This window comes from Terrapene carolina, unplaced genomic scaffold, assembly GCF_002925995.2.
Source record: "Terrapene carolina triunguis isolate 2854851 unplaced genomic scaffold, T_m_triunguis-2.0 Scaffold62, whole genome shotgun sequence".
Taxonomy (NCBI): Eukaryota; Metazoa; Chordata; order Testudines; family Emydidae; genus Terrapene; species Terrapene triunguis.
The window spans coordinates 63,947,824-63,973,052 of NW_020664413.1; the positions used below are offsets into that span (position 1 = coordinate 63,947,824).

The 25,229-nt window shown below is 40.5% G+C and overlaps 1 protein-coding gene across 1 annotated transcript in view; it reads left to right on the forward strand.

Moving 5' to 3' along the window:
• Positions 1 to 25,229, forward strand: part of SPAG16 (sperm associated antigen 16) — a 702,831-nt gene that overhangs the window by 35,618 nt on the left and 641,984 nt on the right. The window contains 3 exon segments of the mRNA XM_026647788.1: positions 4,079 to 4,258; positions 6,004 to 6,073; positions 18,464 to 18,615. Coding sequence (XP_026503573.1) covers positions 4,079 to 4,258; positions 6,004 to 6,073; positions 18,464 to 18,615 — 402 coding nt within the window.

Below are 25,229 nucleotides of genomic sequence, written 5' to 3' on the forward strand. Positions count from 1 at the left end.
AAAAATATACAACAATTTGCTACTTTCATTGGAGCTACCCAGATAATTCACGACACTGGATTAGTTTTGATTAAAGAATAAAACACATGTATTTAACTACAAAGAGAGAGTTTTAAGTGAGTACAATTATAAGGCATTAAAGTCAGAATTGGTTACAAGAGAAATATAGAGAAAATGCTTTCTTATTAACTAAATTTAACAAACCAGACTTGGTTCAAGGTAAAATTCTTATTACATACTCTCAGCCAGGGCCGGCGCTTCCACTAGGTGACCCTAGGCGGTCGCCTAGGGCGGCAGGATTTGGGGGGCGGCATTTTGCCGCCCTCAGCGGAAATTCGGCGGCGGGGGTCCTTCCGCTCTGGGTCTTCGGCAGAAATTCGGCGGCGGGTCCTTCCCTCGCTCCAGGACCCGCCGCCGATGTGCCTCGAAGAGGCGGAGCGGAAGGATCCCCGCCGCTGAACACCCCAGGCCCCCTGAATGCTCAGAGGAGGAGCGCTGCCGCCTAGGGCGGCAAAAACCCTGGCGCTGCTCCTGCTCTCAGCCACAGGGCTGACAAAATTGCTGGTCAGGATCTCTCCCAAAGTCAAATGGCTGCTTTCTTTGTCATCTTAGGTGAAAAAGAAAGAGAGAGAGGTAGGGAGAGACACTTTGGGCTTTTCTTGCCCCTCACTTTATAGTCTAGTCCCCCTGTGAAATGCATTTTCCTGCGGGTTACCCCTAGATAAAATTCCTTCCTGCTGTGAGGATGGAGACTAGGGGTCTCATGGTGAAAAAGGATCCATGCTGCTGTATGTTAAAATGTAGATCAATGTGTTACTGCTCCCCTTCTTTGCCAAAAAATGGTTACTTGGCAAGTGATTGCCCATCAACCTTGACATATGACTAGAGGCACCAGCTTGTTTTTTATCTTTAAGAAACAGGTTTATACACTCCCCAGACTTGTCTGGTAACCACATTTCAGTCATAATTTCAGATTATGTTAATAACTTTACATATAATGTTGCTACATACATTTCACCATGATATTATTGACCAGTGAGTTATTCGTTTTCAAATGATACCTCACAAGGCATATTTTGTACAAGTATCATTGCAGTAGTGTGTAGGGAGTGAATACAGGGGAGCGTTTTGGTCACAGTATTATCCCCACTTTTCGTATGGAGAAGCTGAGGCACAGAATGGTTAAGTGAGTAATTCAAGGCCAAACAATGTGTCAGTGGCAGATCTGGAAATTTCACACTGGTCTTGTGGCTCATAGCCCTGTGCTCTAACCCACAGACAACAATACATCCGGTAAAGCAGGAAGATGTTTTTAAAAGTAGCTTTAAGATATGAGTCGGAAACAAATACTTTAGTGGAGCTTCAGTATTGTCAAAGAATTTGTGTTGAAAAGGTGTGTGAGCATCACATTGCATACCTTCTTGCAGGTGCTGTACTACAGCTGACAAAGTTTGTCCCATCGAGTTCTGTGTGAAGTGTTTTGGAGTGTTCTGTGATACCTTACCACTGTGTGTATAGAGTTCATGGGGTGAAGTCCTGTCCCTAGAATTTTTTTTTAAATTTATTTTATCATTATTACCATATATGAACTTTCCATAGAAGCATTTAATTTCATTCATTACCCGTATTTATTACCTTTAAAAGACCCATTAGTGTTTGGTCAATTTCTTATCATTTTCTGTGTATTAATTCTGTTCAAAGTCTAAAAGAATGGTAACTATGTATTATAAAATCTACTTGATGTTGATGTAAGGCTGTCTGTCACTTGATCCATTCAAAGGATTTCTAATACTTTACTCCTCCATGCCTCTAATGCTGGGGATCCATTATTTTCCAAAAATGAGCATCTGGCTGCTAGTGATAATTGCGCTTTAATAGGTTTCAGAAGCAATAACCTCCTTTGGGCTGTAACCTAATAGAATAGGTTCTCTGGGTGGTCTAAATTTTAGTTACCTTGAAAATTCTATGTAACATTTTCCTCCCAGACACTATCATTTTAAGGTATGTTTGCACTTATGGTGGCCTGTAGCATACAGATGCTGCATGCCCGGCTAGCATGGGTATAAATAGCAATGTAGATGGTGAGACACTGCTTAGGTGATAGAGTGCCCTACCCACCTGACCCCTAGGGTATATACCCTGCATGGCTCTCTACTTGCCCAAAGAGTGCCTGCTATGTTTACACTGCTATTTTTAGCAATGTTGTGTCCTGTTGCCTCCCACTTGCTGGAGCCTTTCTCTGCTGTAGCGAAAGACTCCGGCAGCAGGGAAAGGTTCTGGTAGTGCCCCACTACTGGAGCCTTTCACTGCCGCATGTAGCTATACACTGCAGTGAGTATGGATGCAGCCTGCCTTTCACGGCAGCATGTAGCTATGTGAACCCTACGCACCACCCTAAGTGCAAACAGTCATAGGTCATTCCCACCATATATAGAGAGAGGTCCCTAATTCCTCCACATCGTCTTCTGCAGGATTTATGATTTCCTTTTTTGTATATTTTCCTTATTTTAAATGGAGTGAAGTACTATTGGTAAAGTATTTTGTAGTAATTTTCCTTAATGGTTAAACAAATAGATGAGCTATTGGCTTTCCTCTGGATATTTTCCCATTGTTACAAAGTGATATCTGGTTTTTAGATCAGTTTTTTCCACCAAGGTTGTCTTATCTTCTAGATCCGTCAGTAACAAGTTGTTGTACCTGTGGAAGTCAGGCCCTTTGAGGTGGTCTTTTCATTAATTAGTTTTTCTTGTTAATAGTCTTCTGAAACTTGAGCTTTCTACCTGGGATTTTAATTGCTTTTGGTGCAAATAAACCTAAACTGTTATATGACTATTCCCTATGAGTTCTTTAATATTAATTTCCATAATTTCATCATTACAGAATAGCTGCTGCTCCTGGAAATTTTGTGCTCCGCTCCCTCGGCTAGTATTACCTGCCATTCCTTGCTGTCCAAGTTAGGTTACTGACCAATACATCTACATTGCAAAACCAAAAAAGGCAAAAAATGTGCCGGCAAGTCTCAGAGACCAGGTCCACTGACTCAGGCTTGTTGGGCTCACATTATGGGAGTGTAAATGTTTCCCCTTGGGCTGGAACCTGGACTCTGAGACTCACCCCCCCACCCCAGATGGGTTTCAGAGTCCAGGGGCCAGTCCAAGTGGAAACGTCTACACTGCTATTTTTAGGCTTGTAGTGTGAGTCCCAGGAGCCCAAGTCAGTTGACTAGGGCTCTGAGATCCGCTGCTGCAGGGATCTGGTTTTTTGTTTTATTTTTTTGCGTTGTAGATGTATCACCAATCAACCGTGATAATTCTTTAGAATCTCTTCCTTGAGTGGATCAATTTTAAAACAAGCTTTGGGCCAAATCCTGGGAGTTGCAGATGTTAATTAAGTACCTCTCAACATCCTTCATGATTTTGGCTGACTCACATTATATACATTTTAACTTTACAGTCTATCTTACTGCAAGAAAAATCCCAGTTTTGTCTCTTTTTGCCAGCATTCTGGCAAAACACAATATTCTTGAAGTTGTTAATTGTTGTGTATTGAGCTGAACAATTTCTCCTGAAAAATATAGCATTCTCATACTTTGATTCATGAGTTGGTATGGGTGACTTAGCTTCTTGTTAATTTGATGAAAGGATCCAAATATAGTTTCTACTGTAATTAATGCTACAAAATTTCATATTGTAGCTGATTTCTCTAAATTAGTAGCCTACTTGGTTGTCAAATCCTATCTGCATTTTTCTTTCTCCTAATGAAATAACATCCATCTACAAGAAGGAAGCAAAGATTAAGAAGGAAGCAATGATTAATAAAGGTTAATGTATGTAATGCATTTAATGTATTTTGAAGATTAGGGGAGTTGCTGAAAACAGAAAACAAAACTGGATAGATTACTTCAAAAGGTTTTGGTGGCAGGATATACAGCTCCTATTACTGAATAACTGATACATAAATATTTTTCCTTGGCACTCCAGTGGGGTGGTTGCATGCTAAATAACATTAGCTGTGTCCTGTGTTTTGACCTTTCTACATTTTATTCTTCTCTATAGTACATGGGGAAAAAGTTATTTAGATGGAAATTGCTGATTTAACTCAGTCATCCTTTAAAATACATTTGGCTTTTATTGTTCATAGGCTGAAGGCACATTATGCATCATATGAGCCAATGCTGAAGCAGTTGACTGAAAAATACCAGACTATATTGAGACAGAAAATGCTAACCAGCCTGGAGAGAGACAGAGCAGTTGGTCAGGTAAAAACATGGTCAGCTACACTGGCAGAAACATACTGGCAGCTGATTCATAATTTTTGTTTAAATAAGAATAGGCTAGATTATTTCTGAGTTTCATGTGGCCTATTTACAAATATTTTGTTCTTTTGAAGTTGCTATAGGAATCTTGATGCTTTAGTTTAACGTACGCCGGACAGAATATTAAAGTCATATCTGTCTTCAAGTGCCCTGCTGATGTTATGTAGCTGAAGAGACAAAGTTTTATTAATGGTTTAAACTGGAAGTATTTACAATCAACTCCGTATCAGTGAGACAAAATCACTAATACAGACTGGAATTTGTCCTCTCTACTAGGCCAACCTTAAGTTGAACAGGGACTTTACTTGGGTGAAGGACTGTGTTAAACAAATTAACAACAGGAATGGGCGCACTGGAATCTTCTTTTTAATCATTCTTTCAGCTTTCATATTTGTGAATGAAACATCAGGGGAACTATGACCTAGTCAGATGACTTGCACTGAAACTGTATCAAAGTACTATAATTTTAATAATATATTAATCCTTAGAGCCCTGCAAATCTGTGGATATCTGCTTTATATCTGCGGACATCTGTGGACCATGTTTGTGGATTGTGGATCGGATGTGGATACAAGTTTTGTATCCACACAGGGCTCTATTAATTCTTATGGATCCTGCACAGGAAACCATCCTTAAAGGTTATTAGCTGCCACAATAGTTTTAATCAAATATTGTCAGTCAAAAAGGTTTAAAGAAAGGTATGTCAATTTATCTCCAATAGTTTCAGGAACTTCAAAACATACCTGTAGAGATGCAGGATCAGTAAGCTTCTATGATCTAAGCCTTCTAAGATCATTGTTAACCTCCAAATAATTTAGCTCAGACCCTAGAGAATTACACAGTTCATTTTTTCTACTTGGGAATGATCTTAAAACTCCTGCTTCCTGAAGTGGTAGGTACCAGACACAGACACCTTTGTCCTCCAAGTGGAGAGAGAGAGGTTGTGTTTTGCCTGTCCGTGGCCCTTTTAGTTTCATCTGATCTGTAGATTGGTATAGATGATATCTTGCCCCTTTAGCACAGGGATGAGTTGAGAACAAAGGTCTACATGAAGGAAAATATCCTAGAGGAAAAGAAGGGTTACGACCAATACATTGACACCCAGAAGAAGGGATCAATCATTTAAATGCGTAATAAAAGATTTATCTTGCAAAATCATCCTCTGATGCAATGAAAATGAAAGATCTTATACAGGACAGGTCAGTTTACCACCTACTAGGCTACTAGGATGACCGGCATTCCTTAATGTACAGTACCATATTGTGTGATCAGTTTTATTGTGACAATGCTTTGAGCCATATTGTGTCATCAGGTTAATTTTTAATTCAGTGAAAAATTATGATTAAAAGTTGATGTCACAATATGGCCCATAACATTGTCTTTATTTGCATTGTTTTAATAAATATGCAAAATTCCCACCAGAAATTCTGGATAGATTATTTTATATCATTGTAGGATTAAATATTTTCAAAATGAGTTATATTCGAGCTATTTCTTGAAAAAGGAATGGAATGAGTTGAGTAATTTAAAATCTTTATATAGTTAAACAGAGATAGCGAGTTAGATAAATCAGTAATTGTACATGGTATTTACTGCTTATTTATGCATGTGTGTTCTGTCTTCTGTACTCGTAATTATAGGGTACAAAAGCAATGTCCTCATAACTGTTCTTTATTTTTACTCTTTAGGTTACAGGTTTACAAGCTACGTTACAAAATTTAGAATCTGGGCGTGCCAGTGAGATCCCTGTGACTAGAGGTAAAACATTCTGTTAAACGTTCACATACACTATGAGGAAGGCATCTATATATAATACACAGTTTGAAATACAGTGGAATCTCAATTTTACAAACACAAGTCTTGTGAACAACGAGTTATACAAACCATTTGTCTGGTGGGGAAAAAGATAATCACATAATGAAAGGGATGTAATTGAAGAACAAGTCAACATCCCTTCACATGCCAATGCTTTCAAGGCATTGAAAATTGCCTTGCAGTGGTTTGAAGGACCAGAAGAAAGTGATGCAATGCATCATACTGCAACTTATGCATGATACCAACTGTAATTTTAAGAAGCTCAGTTTAGTTTTATGAACTCCTCAATCCCTGATTAGTTCATAAAATAGTGGTTCTACTGTACTTGCATTTCAAATGTTTTAGTGACAGCTACAAACTAAGGATTCAGTTTTGTAGTTTTATCACTTGAATACTTATTCGCACGTTTTGGTTCTATTGAGGACAATGAAATTACACATGTCAGTAAGGACAACTTTGCCTGAGTAAGTGTGGCGGGATCATGACCTAGAAACCTAATTTGGATCTGATTCTGCCATCTGGTTCACTATGTAGAACATAACCAGGAGAGCAGTCTCCTCTAACTCAGTGTAAGGTTGGTAGAATTTGATGTTTTGAAAATTCTGGTATTGTAGAGCTCAACAACTAATTTTAGCATATTGATCTTCTGCGGAGGTCTTTAATAACAGAGGATATATAATACCTTCTGGAATAACACCTATATCTGTATCTAAAAGAAGTACTTACCCTGACACTTTGAAAAAAGGAAGAAATTAGTGTAACTATTCAGTGAATTTTTTGTAGCATCCTCTGTGAAAAAGGTCCTTTTATGTGCTTTATATCCCTTGCAGACTTTTTTAAATTACTTCAGGGGAAACAAGGTCTGGAAAGAACTTCAACTTTTTGGTTTTTCTAATTCCTTTATTTGAGTGAAGGGGACAGCAAGTATTTCCCTAAACTATTGAGACGACTTATTTAACTCTTAATGCAGATATTACAGCACTCATCTTCTTCACTGCCATAAACCCCTTCCCTTTTGATCATGGTTTGGTTTGCGACTCTTGATTTAAAGGATGCATATTTTCACATTTCAGTTTGTCGCTGTGACACTAAACACCCCCGTATCCATACCCGACACACCATTGTAATAATCTTTGTAAAAAATATGTTGTGAGGTATCATTTGAAAATAATAACTTACTGGTCAATAATATTGTGATGAAATGTATGTACACATATAATATTGGGAAGTTGTGAATTTCCCTGTATGATACTAGCACATATTCAAAACCACATAGCCTTTCCTAGGTAAAAGTTGTTAAACAGGTCTATTATAAACAAAGGGATGTGTACTTACCTCAATTTACATACAAGTAGTAAACAGGGTACTAAAGACAGTGGGAGAAGAGATAGCAGGAACAGAACAATTTGGATTTCAGCAAACACACACGTGGAGGAGAAAAAAGCCTGGAGCTTCCTTCACCATCAGACTCCATGTCACCTTCTTCACTGCTTGAATGAGCTTTACTGTGAAGGGTAACCCTCAGAAGAATCCACTTCAAAGGTTCACTGGACTATTAAAGAAAGGGGCAAAGAACCCCATGTTGTCTCTTTCACCTAAGAAGACAAACACACCAATGCCTTTAGACCTCTTGGAGAGATCCTGACCAACGTCAGTCACTATCTTTCTGGAAGACTATGGGTGAGAAAGGCCATCTTGAACAAAGCCTCGAACCAGAATTTGCTAGATTAAGTTTTAGACTTTTAGATGCATGTTTTCACTTGCATTTGCTTGTAACCATTTCTAATTTAGGATTTTAAATGAATTCAAATATATCTTCTTTTTGTTAATAAACTTGTTTTATCTTTTTAATCTAAACCAATCCAGTGTTGTGTTTAAATGGAACTGTTTGGTAACTCCAGTTAAAGTTGCAAACTATTGACTCCTTACAGGGGCAATGGATCTTAATATCTGAACTGTCCACTAGAGGTCTGTACAGTGCAGAACACACGTTTTGGGAAAATCTGGGACTGGGAGTGTGTTGGAGTCATAACAAAGGTTGGTGGAAGCCAGAGTGTGACTAGTGCTTTGCTGACAGGCTGTTTGGGTCAGAGCTGCTGGATTAGGGCTGCAGCTCTTCACAGACACTCAGGGTGTGACTTGCATGCTGGTAGTCTGTTTGTGAGTGGTCCAGGTTAGGACCTACAACAGCAAAGCATTGTGAGGCATCCAGGGTTACAGGGCAGGCGGTGACAACCTCTTACTGGTCAGGATTGTACCCCTGAATGACAGTTGCTTTCATCACATACGTTCATTTAGTGGTGGCAGGATGCCATTTCCAATACGAGGTGCCCAGAGTTTCCACAAAATGCCTCTCTGTGGTAGTGGCATTTGAGAGGGCAAGGTATTTTTGTTTACCCTTATTTGGATGATTGGCTAATGAAGGTTGCTGCGCCTGAAGACCCGTTAAGCCATATTGCAGTTACAATCCATCTATTCTTGGACCTGGGGCTTCTCAACAATCAAATCAAAGCAATGCTTAACTCGCAGAATTGTGTTTGTAGGTGCCACACTGGACTCGGTGGAAGAAAGAGCCTTTCTGCTGGGGGACAGGTTTCTGAGGTTGAAGCAGCTTATTCTCAATGCTGGCGCGTGTCCGACTTGAAGAGTAATCTTTTTTTCCTTGGTCTCATGGTGGCCACTACCTATGTAACTCCTTTTGCCCAATGAGGCCTATGCAGCACAGGATGTCTCAGGTTTACTGTCCGAGTCCGGAACAATTTGCACTTGTGGGTCACCATACATCTTACTTTCACTGGAGTGGTAATTTAAGAGAACAAATGTCTTCAGAAGTGTCCAGTTTGATGCTCTGGCAGCATTGGTGAGGTTAACTTCAGATGCACCAAACAGTGGTTGTGGGGGGCACATCTGAATCATCGGGCGCTTCGAGGACATTGGTCTCATCAGGAAAAGATTCTGCACATCAGTGTGTTGGAGCTGAGAGCCATCTGTGTAGCCCTCAGATCATTCTTTTCTCACATGCATGGAAGGATGGAATAAGTAGTAATGGACAATACTGCTTCAATGTACTATGTCACCAAGCGGGGCGTGTGTGTGTGTGTGTGTGTGTGTTCACTTTCCTCCTCTTTGTGCAGAAGCAATAAGGTTATGGGATTGGTGCATCCTCCACTATGTGTTTCCAGTGACCCTACATTTGCTGGGAGAGAGCAGTGTGACTGTAGACTGTCTCAGCAGAGACTTGTCTCAGAAACATAAGTGATCCTTGAAGGATTAATTGGTTTACTACATATTTGCCAGAAGGAGTCGACCAGACATGGACCTGTTTGCAATAATGTGCAACAAGAAGTGTTGCCTCTTCTGCTTCAGAGGCAGCAGGGACATCCAGTCTTTGTCAGATGCTTTTCTACTGCAGTGGGGAAGGAGCCTGCAGTATGATTTTTATCCCCTTTCTATTGATTCAGAAAGTGGCAAGGAAGATACATCAGGACATGGCGAGGATGATTATCATTGCCCCAGCCTGGCCACACGAGCAATGGTATACTGTCTTTTCCAACTGTCTGGCAGAGTCTTCGTGTGTCTTCCTCTGTCACCAGGTCTGTTGTCTGAACAAGAAGGGAGGTTTCTTCATTCCAACCTGCAAGTCCTCCATCTGATGGCTTGGGTGATTGACTGTATCTAATCTGAATCAGTCTACCAGACAACATTACAAATCAAAATGGACCAGATTTATGACTTGGATGACTGGGAAGGGCATCTTTCCTGCTTCAGCAACCACACCCTATATTCTAGAGAAAATCTGATCTTTTTAAAATATGAAGTGATGTTATCTAATTCATCATTAAGGGTTCATTTGGGAACCATTTCTGCCCATCTTACCTTAATTGCTGGTAGCTCACTGTGCTTAATACAATTAAGAAGTTTATGAAGGGCTTATTTAATATGTATAGTCATTTGAGAGATCCTGTCCCTCTTGGGATCTCAATTTGGTTCTAGCCATGCTGATGAAACCACCCTTTGAATCTTTTGCTGAGTGTTCCTTGCGTTGTTTATCTATTCAAATGACTTTTATTGATATGCCATCTGCCAGAAAGGTAAGTGTGCTAAATGCTCTTGTGACTGATCCACCATTCATCATTTTTCATAAACATAAGTGGTTCTTTAGCTTGACCCCAGGTTTTTGCCAAAGGTGGGTTTCTGATTTTCATGTCAATCAGTCCATTGATTTGGTGGGTTTTGTTTTTCAAAACCACATTCTAATAAGGTTGATTCAGCTTTACTTACTTTGGATGAAAGAAGAATCCTTGTTGCTTATTACACAGAACAAAAAAGGTTTTGTAAATCATCCAGATTGATTTTGTTTTTATGCTAAAAATTGCATGGAATATAGTTTCTTCCCAGACCATTTCTAGGTGCATTAAATAATATATTATTGAATGTTTTATTCTTTGGCAGAGACTCCTCTCCCAGGGACAATATGTCCATATTTCACTAGCGCTGTGGCAATCTCTCTTGCTTCCCTTAAACAAGTCCCTGCTGTGGAGATTTGCAGAGCTGTTACCTGGAATTCTGTTCACATTTTCAGTAAGCATTGTGCTTTGGACTTGGCCTCTAGGGCAGATGCTGCCTTTGGTAGAGTGGTGCCTCAGTCTCTATTGAGTTAGGACTCTGTCCCCGCCTCCAAGTTATTTTCAGCACTGTTTATAAGTGGGAATATGTAGAGCCACTTGAACAGGAAAAGAAGGTTACTTACTTGTAACTCGAGTTCTTCAAGATGGCTCTGCATAGTCCTACTCCCCGCTCACCTTCCTGTCTTTGTCAGAGTCTAATTGCTTTTTGTTCCCTGACATTGCAGTGGAAGGAACTGAGGCGGTTGAAGGAACTCTACTCCGTATATAACCTCGCTCTCAGGATGTTTAGAAATCCTGAACGGGAAGGGGCTGGTGGCGAGAGAGTGCTCTAATGGATACTGATGGGAGAAGGTTTTACCATAAGGCATCACAAGACAGCACAGTACCCATAAGTGTGAATATGAAGAACCATTTTGAAGAACTCTGGTTACAAATAAGTAACCTTTATTTACTTTTCATTGTTTGAAATATTTTCTTAGGGCTAGATTCTGATATTTACTCACATGCAGTAGTACTTTACTCCTCAGTGAGTCCACTTTAAATCTTAAGTTACAAATAAATGTGTAAATCTCTGTACCAGTGGAGGGGTCCTCGTTCATCTTTGTCACATTTCAGGCCAGGAAATGGAGTATAGGCTTCTTGTTATATGCCAGTTTAGGGGATGGGTGCTGTTACCTGAAGGCCTGGAGAATGGGTTCCTCCTCTGTGCTAGTGTTTTATAGTATGAGTGCTCCCTCTGTCTCTCTTTCATATTATACAAAGCTTTCATTTGTTAGGTGATTCGAAGAACCACTGTCCTGCTATGCACACAGCAGTTGTTCATTGCCCAAAAATCTTGAGCATTTGATAATACCAAAAAGTGACAAGCAGGGGAGCACTTATAAATAAATAAAATCACTTTACATATCCAGTACAAATTATTAAACTCATCAGTCATCCACACATTCACACAAGCTTTGATTTACCTCATACCCACTACTTCACATTGCAAATGATATTTCATTTCATTCCCTTCTAGGGCCATTGGCTCACATGCTTTTTATTGCTCTATATTGGTCTCAAAAATGTCTCAGTGGGCAATGTGCTTTTATTCAGACAATCTGTACTGCATACTGAAAGATGGTAGCATATTCTACAGCATGTCAACAAAAGCTTTTTCTGGCCATGATGTAATTGAAACCTTGAGAGGTGGACCTATGCACAGATGTAAACTTGAGAAATTTTGGTGGCAGTTTTTTTCTGAATTTGATGATAACTTATAGGGAGCCAGTGTACTGAGAGGAGGACATGTGTGATGTGCTCACAGTAGCCCGTGTAGCTGAGGATGTCCATTGCTGTACTTTGTACTAGCTGTAGTTATTCCAGGGCTGACAGCTTCATGCCCCTATAAACTGAATTGTCCTCTGAGTGTGTCCATACAGTTAGATCTCAAACCTCTTTTGTACATTTCTCTGGACTGCTGCTGCATCTCTTAGCCAGGACAGCAGTATCTCATGATCAGCTGTGTGGTATGTTGCAGAGAGGCTCAGGAGAAAGAGAATGGTTCTCGGCCTTCCAGCTATTGATAGAAGGAAATTATTCATCAGTGCCACTAATGCTGTTTCCATTCCATATCCTGACATGACCAGATTGGCTTTGGCTAGATGAACTAGAAAGTGGCTTTACTAGCTTCTCTATGACATCCTGGATGATAGGTAGCTTGGTGCAATGGGCTCTTCATTGGTGGTCAGACTATATTGCATATTTGAAGGAAACGGAGGAGGTATGTAACACTCATAGTAGATTCCAGAACAATTTTCTGAATTTGGCAGCCAGATCTGATGCCCAATTCAGGAAAGCTATCTGGGACTTACTATTTATCTATTTATTTATTGCAGGTAACACCCACTATGTTTTAAGTGCTTTCCAAATACTTTAAAAGGACGGTTCCCGCTGTAAGGAACTAGTTCCTTGCAGACCTACCTCCTGTCATGGTTGTTACTGCTATTTAGGGCTGGTCCACACTAACCCTCCACTTCGAACTAAGATATGCAACTTCAGCTACGTGAATAACGTAGCTGAAGTCGAAGTACCTTAGTTCGAACTTACCGCGGATCCAGACACGGCAGGCAGGCTCCCTCGTCAACTGCGCGTACTCCTCTCGCAGAGCAGAGACCGGGATCGATCCGGGATCGATTTATCGCGTCTAGACAAGACGCGATAAATCGATCCCAGAAGATCGATTGCTTACCGCCGGACCCGGAGGTAAGTATAGACGTACCCTTAATCTCTTGCAAGTGTGTCTGCATTCATGTGTGGTCCCAACAATCAGTGCTCTTCTAGAGTGTTCTGACTTGGCACTTTTGGGGCCTAATCTAATGCCCATTGAAGCAAATAGAAGTCTTTCCACTGATTTCAATGGACACTGGATCTAGCCCCAGGTGTCTGCATATTTCCCCAAGGTTGGATCTATACAGGCAATCATCCTATACGCCAATTACTGGTAAGTAACACTTCTTTGTTTGGGCCTTCTTTTTCTGTCCTCTTCTATTTTACTTAAGGGTCATACAAATGGTCATTGCTCTACAAATCTGTGTGATCTTCAGATCATGCTACAAAGCCCATGTTTTTAGCCTGGTTTCTGCAGATGCCTGGCCATTATAAGGATTGGTACTTGTGCAAGATAAAATTTAGTCACTCAAATGCTTAAAAGGGTTGGGCTGAGTTGATTTAATCTTTGGTCTATTATTCTCTGACTTTGGGGTGAGAAACATCTGCTGCTCAGTCTCTTATGTGACTGTTTGTAGTTGATACCAAAGGTACTTAGAGCCATTTTTGTGAATTTTAAATCTCAAGAACTATATGGGTTTGTCTTTTATTATTTTGTACAATTGTCTTTGTTTGGCTGCATGACCTAGCATCTCAGCCTTGCACGTTATTTTCTTGTAGTAACTGAACAACATGAAGAGAACTTAAATGTAAAATTGTGTGTGACTAACCTTAGCGATGGTGTGCTTCAACTGAACTTTCTAAATGTGAGGGAAGAGGTGCTTGCCCTTTGCCTTTTTCACACTTGATGTGTAAATGTCATTCTCTCCATTTATGGGCATGCCAGAGTTGATAGAATATAGCATGTAAGACATTTTTTTACACATTTTGAGGGAGTGATAGTTATTTTCTACCATCTGCATCCAAACTCCTAAAATAAACATATACATTTCAAAATTGTCATTCTCTGACATATCAAGTCAATTATATATTTAAACTCTGGGGTTCCTGGATTTAAAATGGGTCTCAGAAACTAGAGACCAAATTGTGCCAATATGGGGCTGTTGCATGTTGTTGGCAGTGCTGAGCTTCGTCATCCCCGGGAAACTCTGGGTGGGGGAAGATATCATCTCTCTTTCAGGTCCCTTGTGAGCAGGAGGAGTGCACGTCCCTTGGAATGGCGCAGCCTGCCCCAACCCCATGTGTGCTTAGCCAATTTCAGGGTGAAAGTGGGATAGAGGGAGCAAGACCCCTTCCTGTTGTATGGGGGCACACAGATGGAACACGTCCTGCACGCTCCTGAGCACAGGGCTGCTATTGTGTCTGATGGGAGGAATAATAGGGTGAAGTCTGCTTTTGCTCTTGTTCTCTCAACACCCATTCGAAGACCAGATACAGTGGAAGGGAGATGTGGAGTAATGTTTACTTACTGCATCAAATCAGTTTTACCCAGTGTCCATTGCAAGTCAATAGCATTCTCTCCGGCGTCCTACTTAACACTGTAGGACATAAAAAAACCGAGGAGTCCTTGTGGCACCTTAGAGACTAACTCCTCATTGTTTTTGCTGATACAGACTAACATGGCTACCACTCTGAAAACTGTAGGATATGTACTCCATGATCAGCAAGATGTTATAAAGGAGTTGTAGATATACCCCTTTGCACATCATGATAAAAATGTGTTCCCCAGACTTCCATCAAAACTCTGAGTTGTCAGTGATATCTCTGATTATTTAGTTCAGTCATATTCATTTTGTTGAGTTACACTATATCTAAAAAATTTTGAAAGGCAAGTATGTACAGCTGCTCTTTTGGGGAGTCAAGTGCTGGGAAACAAAATGTTGCTTGCGTGAGACTCTCTGAAACACAGCAGAGGTTGGAAACAGCATTCTCAACCTCCACACATCTTTCTAATTCAGAACACACATGCAGCCTTGCTATGTGCGGCTACTGGGTTTTGGGAAGTAGCCAACAAGGTCAGCCCTCAGCTCTTATGCTAATTTTGCATGATGTGGATTTGTGTTGTGCATGCTCCAAACATATACACATTTTCCCTTTTCTCTGATGCCTTGTGGAGAGCTCATTTACGGTATGGAATGGACGTACAGCATTTCTCTGTATGAACTCCCTATTGTTTTGGCCACCGGTGCAGCAGGAATGCTGAGATTCTCTTAGCTTTGGCCCTAACATGCAACGTAAGAAAGTTCAGAATTTGGCTTTTCTCTTTCAGAGCTAGCTCCACAGATCATCCAACCTGATCTATGCCTAAAACTTGAGTCAACCTAGCTACATCACTCAGGAGTATGAAATACTATAGACCCTGCTAGGCCTAGCTACTGCCTCTTGAGAGGGTGGAGTTGCTACATTAACAGAATAACACCTTCTCTTGCTATAGCAAGTGTCTTCATTACACTGCTATAGCAGTGTGGCTGAAGCTGTGCCACTGTAGTGTTTGTAGTGTAGATATAGCCTCAGTGTTGTCATCTGTCGGTAACTGTAGGGGACAGAATCAGAACTGATGGATAGCTGCTGAGGGACTAGCCCCACCTTCCAGAGATTCCCTCAGTTGTGTTCTATGTCCTGTAGCTACTGGCAGGGCAGTGGAATCCAGCACCTCCTGCAAGAGAGAATTAAAATAAAACTGCAGAAGTGATTTGTGTTCTGTCTGGAATTACCACAGCACCTGCTCAGGTAACAGACTAGAAGGATGGTGGAGAAAGGTCCAAAGTGGATACCAAGACAGCGTCCCTCGGTTGCCCTGGAATTTGCAGCTGTTAAAGTTATTTAACACTCTGCCTGTAGCTCCATCAGATGTTTGCTCTTTTTTTTAACTATTAGGTATAACTATGATTCCCTTCTCCGGTTTCCTAAATAAATAAGTACTAGTTAGTAATTGGAAATCCCCTTAAAGGGCCAGTTGAGCAAAGCACTTTAGCACTCAACTAACTTCAAGTGTGTGCATGCCAACTGGAGTCCTTACTCACATGCTTCCTTTTAAGACTCCTCACATTTCCCACATGCTGAAGAGTTTGGCTGAACTGGGGCCAGGGCCCAAAAGGATAAAATATTAGAGCCAGTAAAAAAAAAAAAAAAGTAAATTTAGATTTTTTTCATTGAGAAAAGGGACAGCTGTTTTGTGAAAATTTTAATGAAAAATGTCCCCATGTTCAGTATGAACTCTTTTTTAACCTGCCCTGTCCAAAATTTGAACTAGGAGCCTAGATAAAGGAGGACTCATATTTGTTCACTGAATTATTATTTGCTTGTATTGCTGTAGTCATGGACCAGGATCCCATGGTGGTAGGTGTTGTACACAGAACAATAAGACAGTTCCTGACCCCAAAGTTCTAAGTAATCATTGTGCTGGCTTACATATATATTTGAACCCAGCACTGCTATTAGAATTGGTTCAGAAAACCATGCAATGAAATTGTTACTAGCTCAGTATATTTCTTTTATTCTCTGGAATCTGCAGCTGTTCATTACCCAATTATGAAGTCTAACTCAATGATTTTCTTCGTGGTTGAATTAACCCACTTCTAAGCCTGTTACCATGTTTCCTCCTTCCTTGATCTGATGTAACTGCTCTCGGGATGTCATGGAAAAGGAAATTTCAAAGGCACTAGTTATAATACTTAGACCTGACTGACCTTTTCCAAACACAAGGCAGTCAGAATGGGAAACATGAGCTGTTACCATTTTATAGAGTGTAATCACAATCCTATAGATTTTGGTCATTCTTTCAAGCAGTTACTGACTTTTTAAGCTCTTTAACTTTCATGGTTCTGTGGTGGTTTATAAATATGTATATTTCACCAGCACAAACAAACCCAATGTCCCATGAGCATCATCATTGCGAGTGGGTGACAGTTATTGAGTGAGGGGGAAATCTTCCACATGAATAAAACAATTCTACATTATATAGTGCTTCAGGAAATGTTATTTGTAGCATTTATTGCAGTAGTCTTCACTTTTAAAGAATTGATAATAGTGCTAGTCTGTTTTGTAAGACACAGTTCTTTTCACCTTTTTGTAGCTTTTATTGGTGTTCATCATACAGAAGGTTTTGATCCTCATTTAATCCAAATTATGCCTGCTGTTTTTTTGAGTTAGAATTTCACGACTGAACTGAACTTTACTTACAAAGAGCAGATTTTATTAGATATGTTTGTTTAATTTTGTTTGTTTCAGTCTAGTTATTTATTTTATGTGTTTAGTGCTGTACAAATAAAAGATGTTTCGGTTCACTAGCAATTCTGGGGGGAAAAAAATGAGGGTTGAACAAAACATTTTGTTAGATCCCAAATGAAACGTTTTGTATTGATTTTGAGAGCTTTTTAATGTTTTACATGTCCAAAAAAAGAAGGAAATTTTGAAATGGAATTTCTGAATGTTTTTGTTTTGACATTTTTGTGGTTTTTGTTTTTCACATAAACAATTTGGCAAAACATTTCAGTGTTGTCATATCGGCCATTTTTTTGCGCTCTCTTTTTTCAGCTGAAATTTTTTCCCCAGTTCTCCATGTGATGTTTTAAAGATGGGATTTTCAAAAGAGACGTAAGAGCCCAAATCCAATTGAAATTCAGTGTTCCATCCTTACTCCTCTAGGGGTGCAGGATCCACCCCAACATGATACCAATATGCACAGTATCCCATATGATTGCAATGGAAACTTTTTAAATATGAAGTAGATGTAAACCAATGTAATCATATCTGCCTTAGTCTGTGGACATCCTGAAAGACTATGAACTTTCCCATTCATCTCAGTGAAGCAATAACTGTGAAATCTGATGATAATTTAAATGTCAACATTAACTATTTTGCTGCTGATTATTTTAGCAGAAACATCAAGCTAATGTGTTTGTGTGTCAGGTTTGGGAGGCAAAGGCAGACACTGGGATGGAATACAATGGGGAAGCTTGTGCTGGAGTGAAAATTCAAACGCCCGCTCTATATGTTTTAAGTTACCTCTACGTTTGGGGGACAAGGAAAGAGGAGGTGCATCCCTTCCTCCTCAGCTATCTCCTGGGTTCCAAAATAATTCCCCCACCTTCTTGGATGCCAAAAATTACAGTTCTCCCCTATCTAGTTACCAAAACCCTGCAGCTTTTCTTTGACTACTACAGTGTTGCTTTTCATATTTTCAATACCAGAATCTGCAGCACACTGCAATTCTGGGGCATTGTAATATAAGTTAAGTGGATTCACAGAGAGAACTTGTATTAAAGGAGCTGAACTGAGTGGAAGAGTAGTATGCATAATTTTCAAGTTATTGATATGTGCAACCTTGATTACTTGGCTATCACTTTATTTCAAAGACATATTTTGCATTAATTTCAGCTTCCAGTTCTGTTTAGTTTTTCACACTGAGATTATTGCTAGGTAAATGAGATTTTTTTTTTCAGAAGAACAAGAGAAATAAGTTCTAAAAGGATGAAATAGTTTTTTTATTTTATAGCCGGTCATAGGTGTGAAAGGGAGGATGGAAGACAGGGTCCTACGCAGAAAGCTGTTCAAGAAAACAGGGAACAAAAATATCTGTATGCTGGTGTTGCTCCATATGATCCCGCCAACGATCCAACAAAGCAGATGGGCAAGAGGTATTCAAAGGTATGAAACTCTCATTGAATCTAAGCCAATCTTCTGTGTTTTACTAAGTTAGCAGGAAAGATAGTGAGTCAATGTACCTGAGAGCAGAGTCTGGCTCTATATTCTCACATGTTCAGATAATGTATGTAGGGTAAACATCTAACCATTAAAGAGCTCTTGAGTTTGTATCTTTCTAGCTTGATTATCTGAACAGAATAGTTCAGACAATTGAATGGAGTTGTAAGAATACACAGTAGTAGTGAGGCTGGATCGGAAGTCCTGCCTCAGGAGCCCAACCACTGGATGGGTGACAGTGAGTGAGTGCACTAGGATAGGGAGCGCACAGAAGCTGCACTAGAGTTCAAAACTCTTAAGCAGAAGTTCTGACTGCAGTCTTACTTCTCTGTATCACATGCTCTTAGTAGGAACCCTGGCCCATACCGTAGGGCTTATAAACTTTGCAAGAGTTTCAGCTCTGTTCATTTTGTGCCTTCAGAGGTCAGAAACACCAGAGTTGTTGTTCCAGGTATCGGCCTACAGAGAGGGCACAGGACCGTGCGGGGAATGGAAAAATCTGATTGCTTATTTCTGGTCAGCTAAGGCGTCCAAGCTGGTGTCCAACGAGATATGCGGTTGCCCCCGTTTGCACGCTGTGGTCTCATTCTCCCAAATAATTTAAAACAAAGTTTTGTTGCTTATTTTGCTGTGTTTGTCTAAGAGGATTTCTTCAGATTTTCCTTGTTTTGCTTAGATTATTTTGCTGGGGTTTCTCATTTTTAGTCTTTTGATTTTAATGTGTTTTAATTTCACTTGATTTTATGTGGAGGGTTTTGTCCCCACTTTAATATAAACTAAAATACTATGGTCAGCACCAGTCTGAGACTGAGGTCACAGCTGGGGGACCATACAATTATTTCTTTCCCCCAAATTAAAGTAAAAATTCTAATAGCTAAAACTCTGTGAGGCTCTAAAATTGCTACAGCAGCCTACTCTTGCTTGGCTGGAAGCAACTGTTGGAGCCTTGGGAGAGAGAAGCTTTTGACTACCTGAATGTAGCTGGAAACTCCAGCCCCAGTCTTGTCCCTCTCTGTCTCTGCAGACTTCTGATTAAGCTTGCATAGCAGTGCATTCCTTGCATGGTTCCATCTCTTATTCTGCAAAGACATTGCTTCTGTGGTTGTCATCAGCGAGGTCCCTCCCCTCTGACTACTGCTTAGTTCTATTTTTCTGCTCCTTCCCTCCTCTTTCTACCCCTTCCTCTGGGTAACAGCCCAGTTCTATTGCTCTATTCAGTCCTTCTCCTCACTGTATACCTGAGGTCAGTTCTGGCCTGTCTCCCTTCCCATTGTCATCTGAATACTGCTGTGCCTCATGCCACGCTCAGCCCATCCCCATTCTCCTTTGATGAACCTTTCCAGTGGTCAGGAAATTTAACCCTTTAACTTACCTAGAAAGCACTTGTATTTATCTCTGGCTACTGAGCAACTGTATTTTTCTCAGCCCGGCAAGTCAGAGATACGTGAACTCCACAGAGCACTGGGATAAAGAAATCCTGACCCTACTTAAGTGAAGGGAGTTTTACTATTGACTTCAGTGGGGCCAACATTTCAGCCTTGGAAATTATAAGCTCTCTTCTCTTATTACATTTATAAATGCTAATTGACTGGATCTGGCAGGATTCTCTGCTGCAATGGATTTTATAAGCCCCAGGTGAGTCCTATCCAGGTAACCTGAAGTCTTTTTTGGCTCATGGAGTTAGTTTAGAAAACTAGAGAATAAGTCCCAGAGTAGTCTACTAAATATTCTAGGAACAGTCAAGTGTACTACTTGTTGAAGTGACAAAATAAACCAAATCTGGCATTATAGGAAAGGAAGTTTAGACATTTTTTTCCAAGAGTGAAAAATCTCTGATTTTAAAAAATATCTCATCTTATGAATATATTGTTCCGAAACATTTCCTTTGGCAGAAAAGCATGCACAAGAAACTATAGGTGCATTAGTTTATTTTTGGCCAAGTTGGAGATGGTAGGGGAAAGCCAAAATCAGGTTTAAAACAAAAAGCTGGTGATATCAGAGAGCTATTTATACCAGACTACCGTCTCTCCCTAATAACTTCTGTCCTGTAATTCTCCTCCCCCGTATCTACTGAAGTACAATTCTACTTTGAGAAGTGATTCTGAAAATTATTCTTTTACTAAGCTCCCTAGGTGCCTGCTCTAGTGGGAAAGATTAGACTATGATTGACTTCTTTATCCCTGTTAGATCTCCACTATAATGATGATAGGGATCAGACCAGTGGAGGTTGCCTCCGTTGCGTTGTTTGCAGCAGAAAAGCTTGGTAAAACATGCCAGATCTTAAACAGATTGGTCCCTCACTTAGTCATGGTCTGTTTGTGACATTGCAATTTATGCTGAAGATAGTGTCACAGATAACGTGATGGGCCTGATTCTTATTTATCCCTTTTTAAGTGCTCTTGTGGTATAAAGGGAATTTAAGTGGAGGTAAATTAAAGTTACACTCACTGTAAAGCCCCTTTACACTATTCTGGATGTGTAAAGGGGTCTTAGTGTAAATACAGATCAGGCCTCGTGAATTCAGGAGAGGAGTAAGCAGCAGGGACCAATAAAATGTAATAATCCTGTCCTTTATAATGAAATAGGAGAAGAGACATAAAAGAAACCATGTGAAATATAAATAGAATTGACTGTAAAAATCATGCTTTCCATAGCTTTTCAGGAGGGCTCAGAGTGTTTAAATCTTAGCAGAAGTCAGAGACAGTGAACTGTTCATCTACTCTTAGTAAGAGATCTTATTCTTCAAAGGATAGCCACCTGGATTACATTATTACTAGAAAAAAAACCACAGAAAAACACTCGGGAAGTGTCTTTGGTACATGGCAAAAATTAGAAAATGTTTGTATTAAATTTACTATTCAAACATGAATGAGCTCTAACAATTAAAGTGTTTTTAAATCTTTTGAGAACACTGTGGTCCAACCATCTGCTGGTTTGATTTGCTCAGTGTCAACTAGCTACAAATATGGCCAGTAGCTGAGTTATCAAGTTTTCTCCAAGGACAGTCAAACACTTCAGTATCCCAATGTCTTATAAGAGCTGACGTTTAATTTAAAACCCAAAGTGTCTTTGTTATAAAACCTACAATAACAGTGAAAAAGCAGCAAGGGATTTCTGTCCAGGGAATGGATATTCCTGGTTCCAAAAGCTTTGTTTCAAGACTTAATTAGGTCATAAAATAACAGATGAGGAAACAATAATATCAAAATCTCTACTCTGTAATTTTCCTATATCAATTGCATCAATACCTCATAGGTTAAGCATTTGAATCTAATACTCCATAAGACATTTACTTGAATGAAAAAACTCTTACAGCTCAGACAACCTTTGATAATATGATTGTCTGTATATATTTGGAGTAGATTTTTATTGATTTTCTTTTTCTTTTTTTTCTTATTAATTTATGTCAGATTTCAGATAGAGTGCACTTCATAGTTGAAGATTTTGTGTGTGTGTGTTTTTTTTTAATTAGAGCAGTTTCCACTTGTCATGTGTTATATGTATTCTGGCAGTAATTTATTGTAAGGTGTAATTTCATTCTCTAAAGTTTTTATTAGGTGCAAAACTTTATTGAAAGATGCATTGTAAAGGTCTGGGGCTGAGATATTTTCTACCAATGTGGAATAGAGGTTGAAAATGATGATGGCAAATGACATTTAAAAAATCGGTTTACAGAAATAAAATGCAATACTGATAGAAATAACAGCTCTGGTAATTATTAGGTCTGTATCTCTTGATAAGATCACATGTGCGTGCATGTATGTAAGAAGTCTGAGCTGCTTCTTAGAACTGAAAAGCTCTTTGGAAAAGGTACAAAAAATAGAGTGAAAAAACTAAGACCCTGATCCTGCAACATGTACGTAAATCAATAACTCTCTAGGCCTAGATCTTTAGCTGATATAAATTAGTACAGCTCCATTGACTTCAGTGGAGCTATGCCAGTTTCCACCAGCTTAGGATCTGGTCCCTTGAGTTCAATTCAGATGCCTATAGTTACCAATATGCACATGTATTTGCAGGAGTGGGACATCAGACTTTTAAAACCTGTTTCTGTGACTCATGTAGGTGTTGCTACATAGTAACCTTATAAATAATTCTTATCTTTACTGAAATATTCAAGGCATAATAAATTAATGGAGCAACAAAAAACCTTCTTTATTGCAAAATAAAAAGTTGTTTTTCCAAAGGAATTTACACAGCACCTGTGGTATTCTTTTATATAAGAATTGTATTTCAACGATATTATCATATTCCCCTCTGTCTCTGCTCTGAGATACCATTTAGTGGGCTTAGGAAGAATTCCTATCTCCTGCTTCCCACCAGGGGATGTTCATACCACTCACATCTCTCTCCTCAATAACGTAAAGCTATTATTGCGTTTCTGCAAATGTAGGCATCAAGAGCCTGATCTACCACCCACTGAAGTCAATAGATGTCTTTCCATTGATTTTAATGGGCTTTGAAGCTGGACTCAAGAGAGTCTCTGCCACCATCCTGAGGTTAGGAGAAGGAGATCCTTTGTGAGGTAAACCCTCTCTTTTGCAACTCCAGTTATAGTGATTTGGGAGAAACTAATACTGTAGGAGGGTTCCCCTGCATTTTCCTTGGAATGAATGCGTGCTATATTCTGTTTGTAGTGGCTGATGGTGGCCTCATTCTTAGGATATACAGTGGGCCTTTTCCATGTAAGAGAGAAATTAAAACCAAAAATAGAAATAGAAGATTATTCTTTAAGTAGTGTCCCTGTGGGTGCTCCACTGTAGGTGTATGTGCGCCCCAGTGCCTCTAATCGGAGATTTTTGGTAGCAGTGTCTGTTGAGCCCACACATGCGTTCTCCCTCCCTCATGGTCTGCTTCGAGGCTATCTAGCACTGCGCAGGTGACCCACCCCCCTCAGTTCCTTCTCAAACTTCTTTGGCCTCGAGAGCAAGCAGTCGTCCCTTCCTTTTCTGTGTCATTAGCATAAGTAGTAGTTGTTCTTGTTTCTTTTGTTCTCCTTAATACTTATTGTTTCCTTTTTATGCCGTTGAGATTAAAGAAAAAAAAGAAAAAGAAAAGAAAAAAACGTTAGTTTACATTTCCTGTCCTGTGTGTGGGGGATTCCCCCTCCCCCCACGCATTTAGAAGACTCTAAGTTTTTTCAGTTAAAAAAAATAAAGAGGAAAAGAAGAGGAGGAGGAAAGAAGACCTTTCTTCTTCATTCCTCACTGCTAGAGGATATTAGCCCCCCGCCCAGGGGCATGCCTAGCTCCAAGAGGTGCCTCTCCCGCAAGGAGTCGATTTCTGTAATGGCCAGACACTTTCCTTGTGTCTGGTGCCTGGGAGAGTCCCACAGAAGTGTTCCCCTGCCACAGCTAAAACTGCAGTCTCGCAGGAACTGGGAGCTGAAGTTAAAACTCCTCCTTTTGGAGAAGGCACTTCACTCTCCAGGGGACTCCGGTACTGACCCCGAAGCCTTTAACTTTAAAGGGGGTAAAGTTGTGGAAAAAATAGCAGACTCTCCATGTAAAGGCTCATAAAAAGGACTCCGAATCATTGGCCAGCCAGAGGCGTTGCCCAGTGCTGCCACCTTGGTACCAACGGCACCGGCAGCTCTGAAGCACTGTACCCAGAAGGGGGCCTCCGCTATGAGCCCTGCCGCACTGCCTGGAGAAGCCAGAGGCTCAGCCTCTAAGGCAACCATATCGCCACCTAAGGAGAAAGGCAATTACTATACTGTCTCTAAAAGAGTGGCACACAGAGAGAACTTCTGGTACCAGGTGCAACAAAACTCCCATTTAGGGAGTGCTCTGCACTTTCTCAATCATCGGTACCAACAAAGTACCACGGACACTCCTCTGCGGTACCAAGTGAGCCCACGGTACCGCATGAGCTCCAGTACCCTGGAGACTTGATAGTTGGGGAAGAACCGCAATTCCCATTACTTGGTACCGGGGCCCCAGTACCAACCACATCCTGGCACCTGGAATCGCTCTCAGCTCTGGGCCATGTACCACCAATACCCCAGTCAGCACCACCCTTACCCAGTGACGAGTCTGACAGGGGCCAGGAGAAGGTCATTTCCCTGGCCGCTCATCGTGGTCCACTGTTACAAATCAAGGGTCCTGATCATGGTACGGGCCCCCTGAGGTAACCCCCCGCATTTCCCCTCCAGGTTGTATTGCGATCCTTGGGCAACGTACACATCCCACAGATTGAGACTGTCCAGTGTCCCTCAGAGAGAGTCCACCATGTGGTCTCCTACAGCCTGGCTGTCCAGAGCTCCTGAGCTGGGGGAGGAGGAAGCTTTTTCAGAACAAGAAGAAGGGCTCGAAGGGAAGCTACCCCTCCAGCACAGTTCTCCTCATCTCTACCAGATGAGGCTATAATGCCTCCCCGGTCCCATCACTAGGTGATGATTTTAAGAACTTTCTGGATCTTACCAAGAGGGTGGTAGATGAGCTGCAGGTTACCCTACTGGAGGTGGCAGATACACATCAGAAGTTGGTGGATATTCTGCACACCTCCTCCTCACCAAGAATTGCCCTCCCAATTAATGAGGCGATTCTAGATCCTACCAA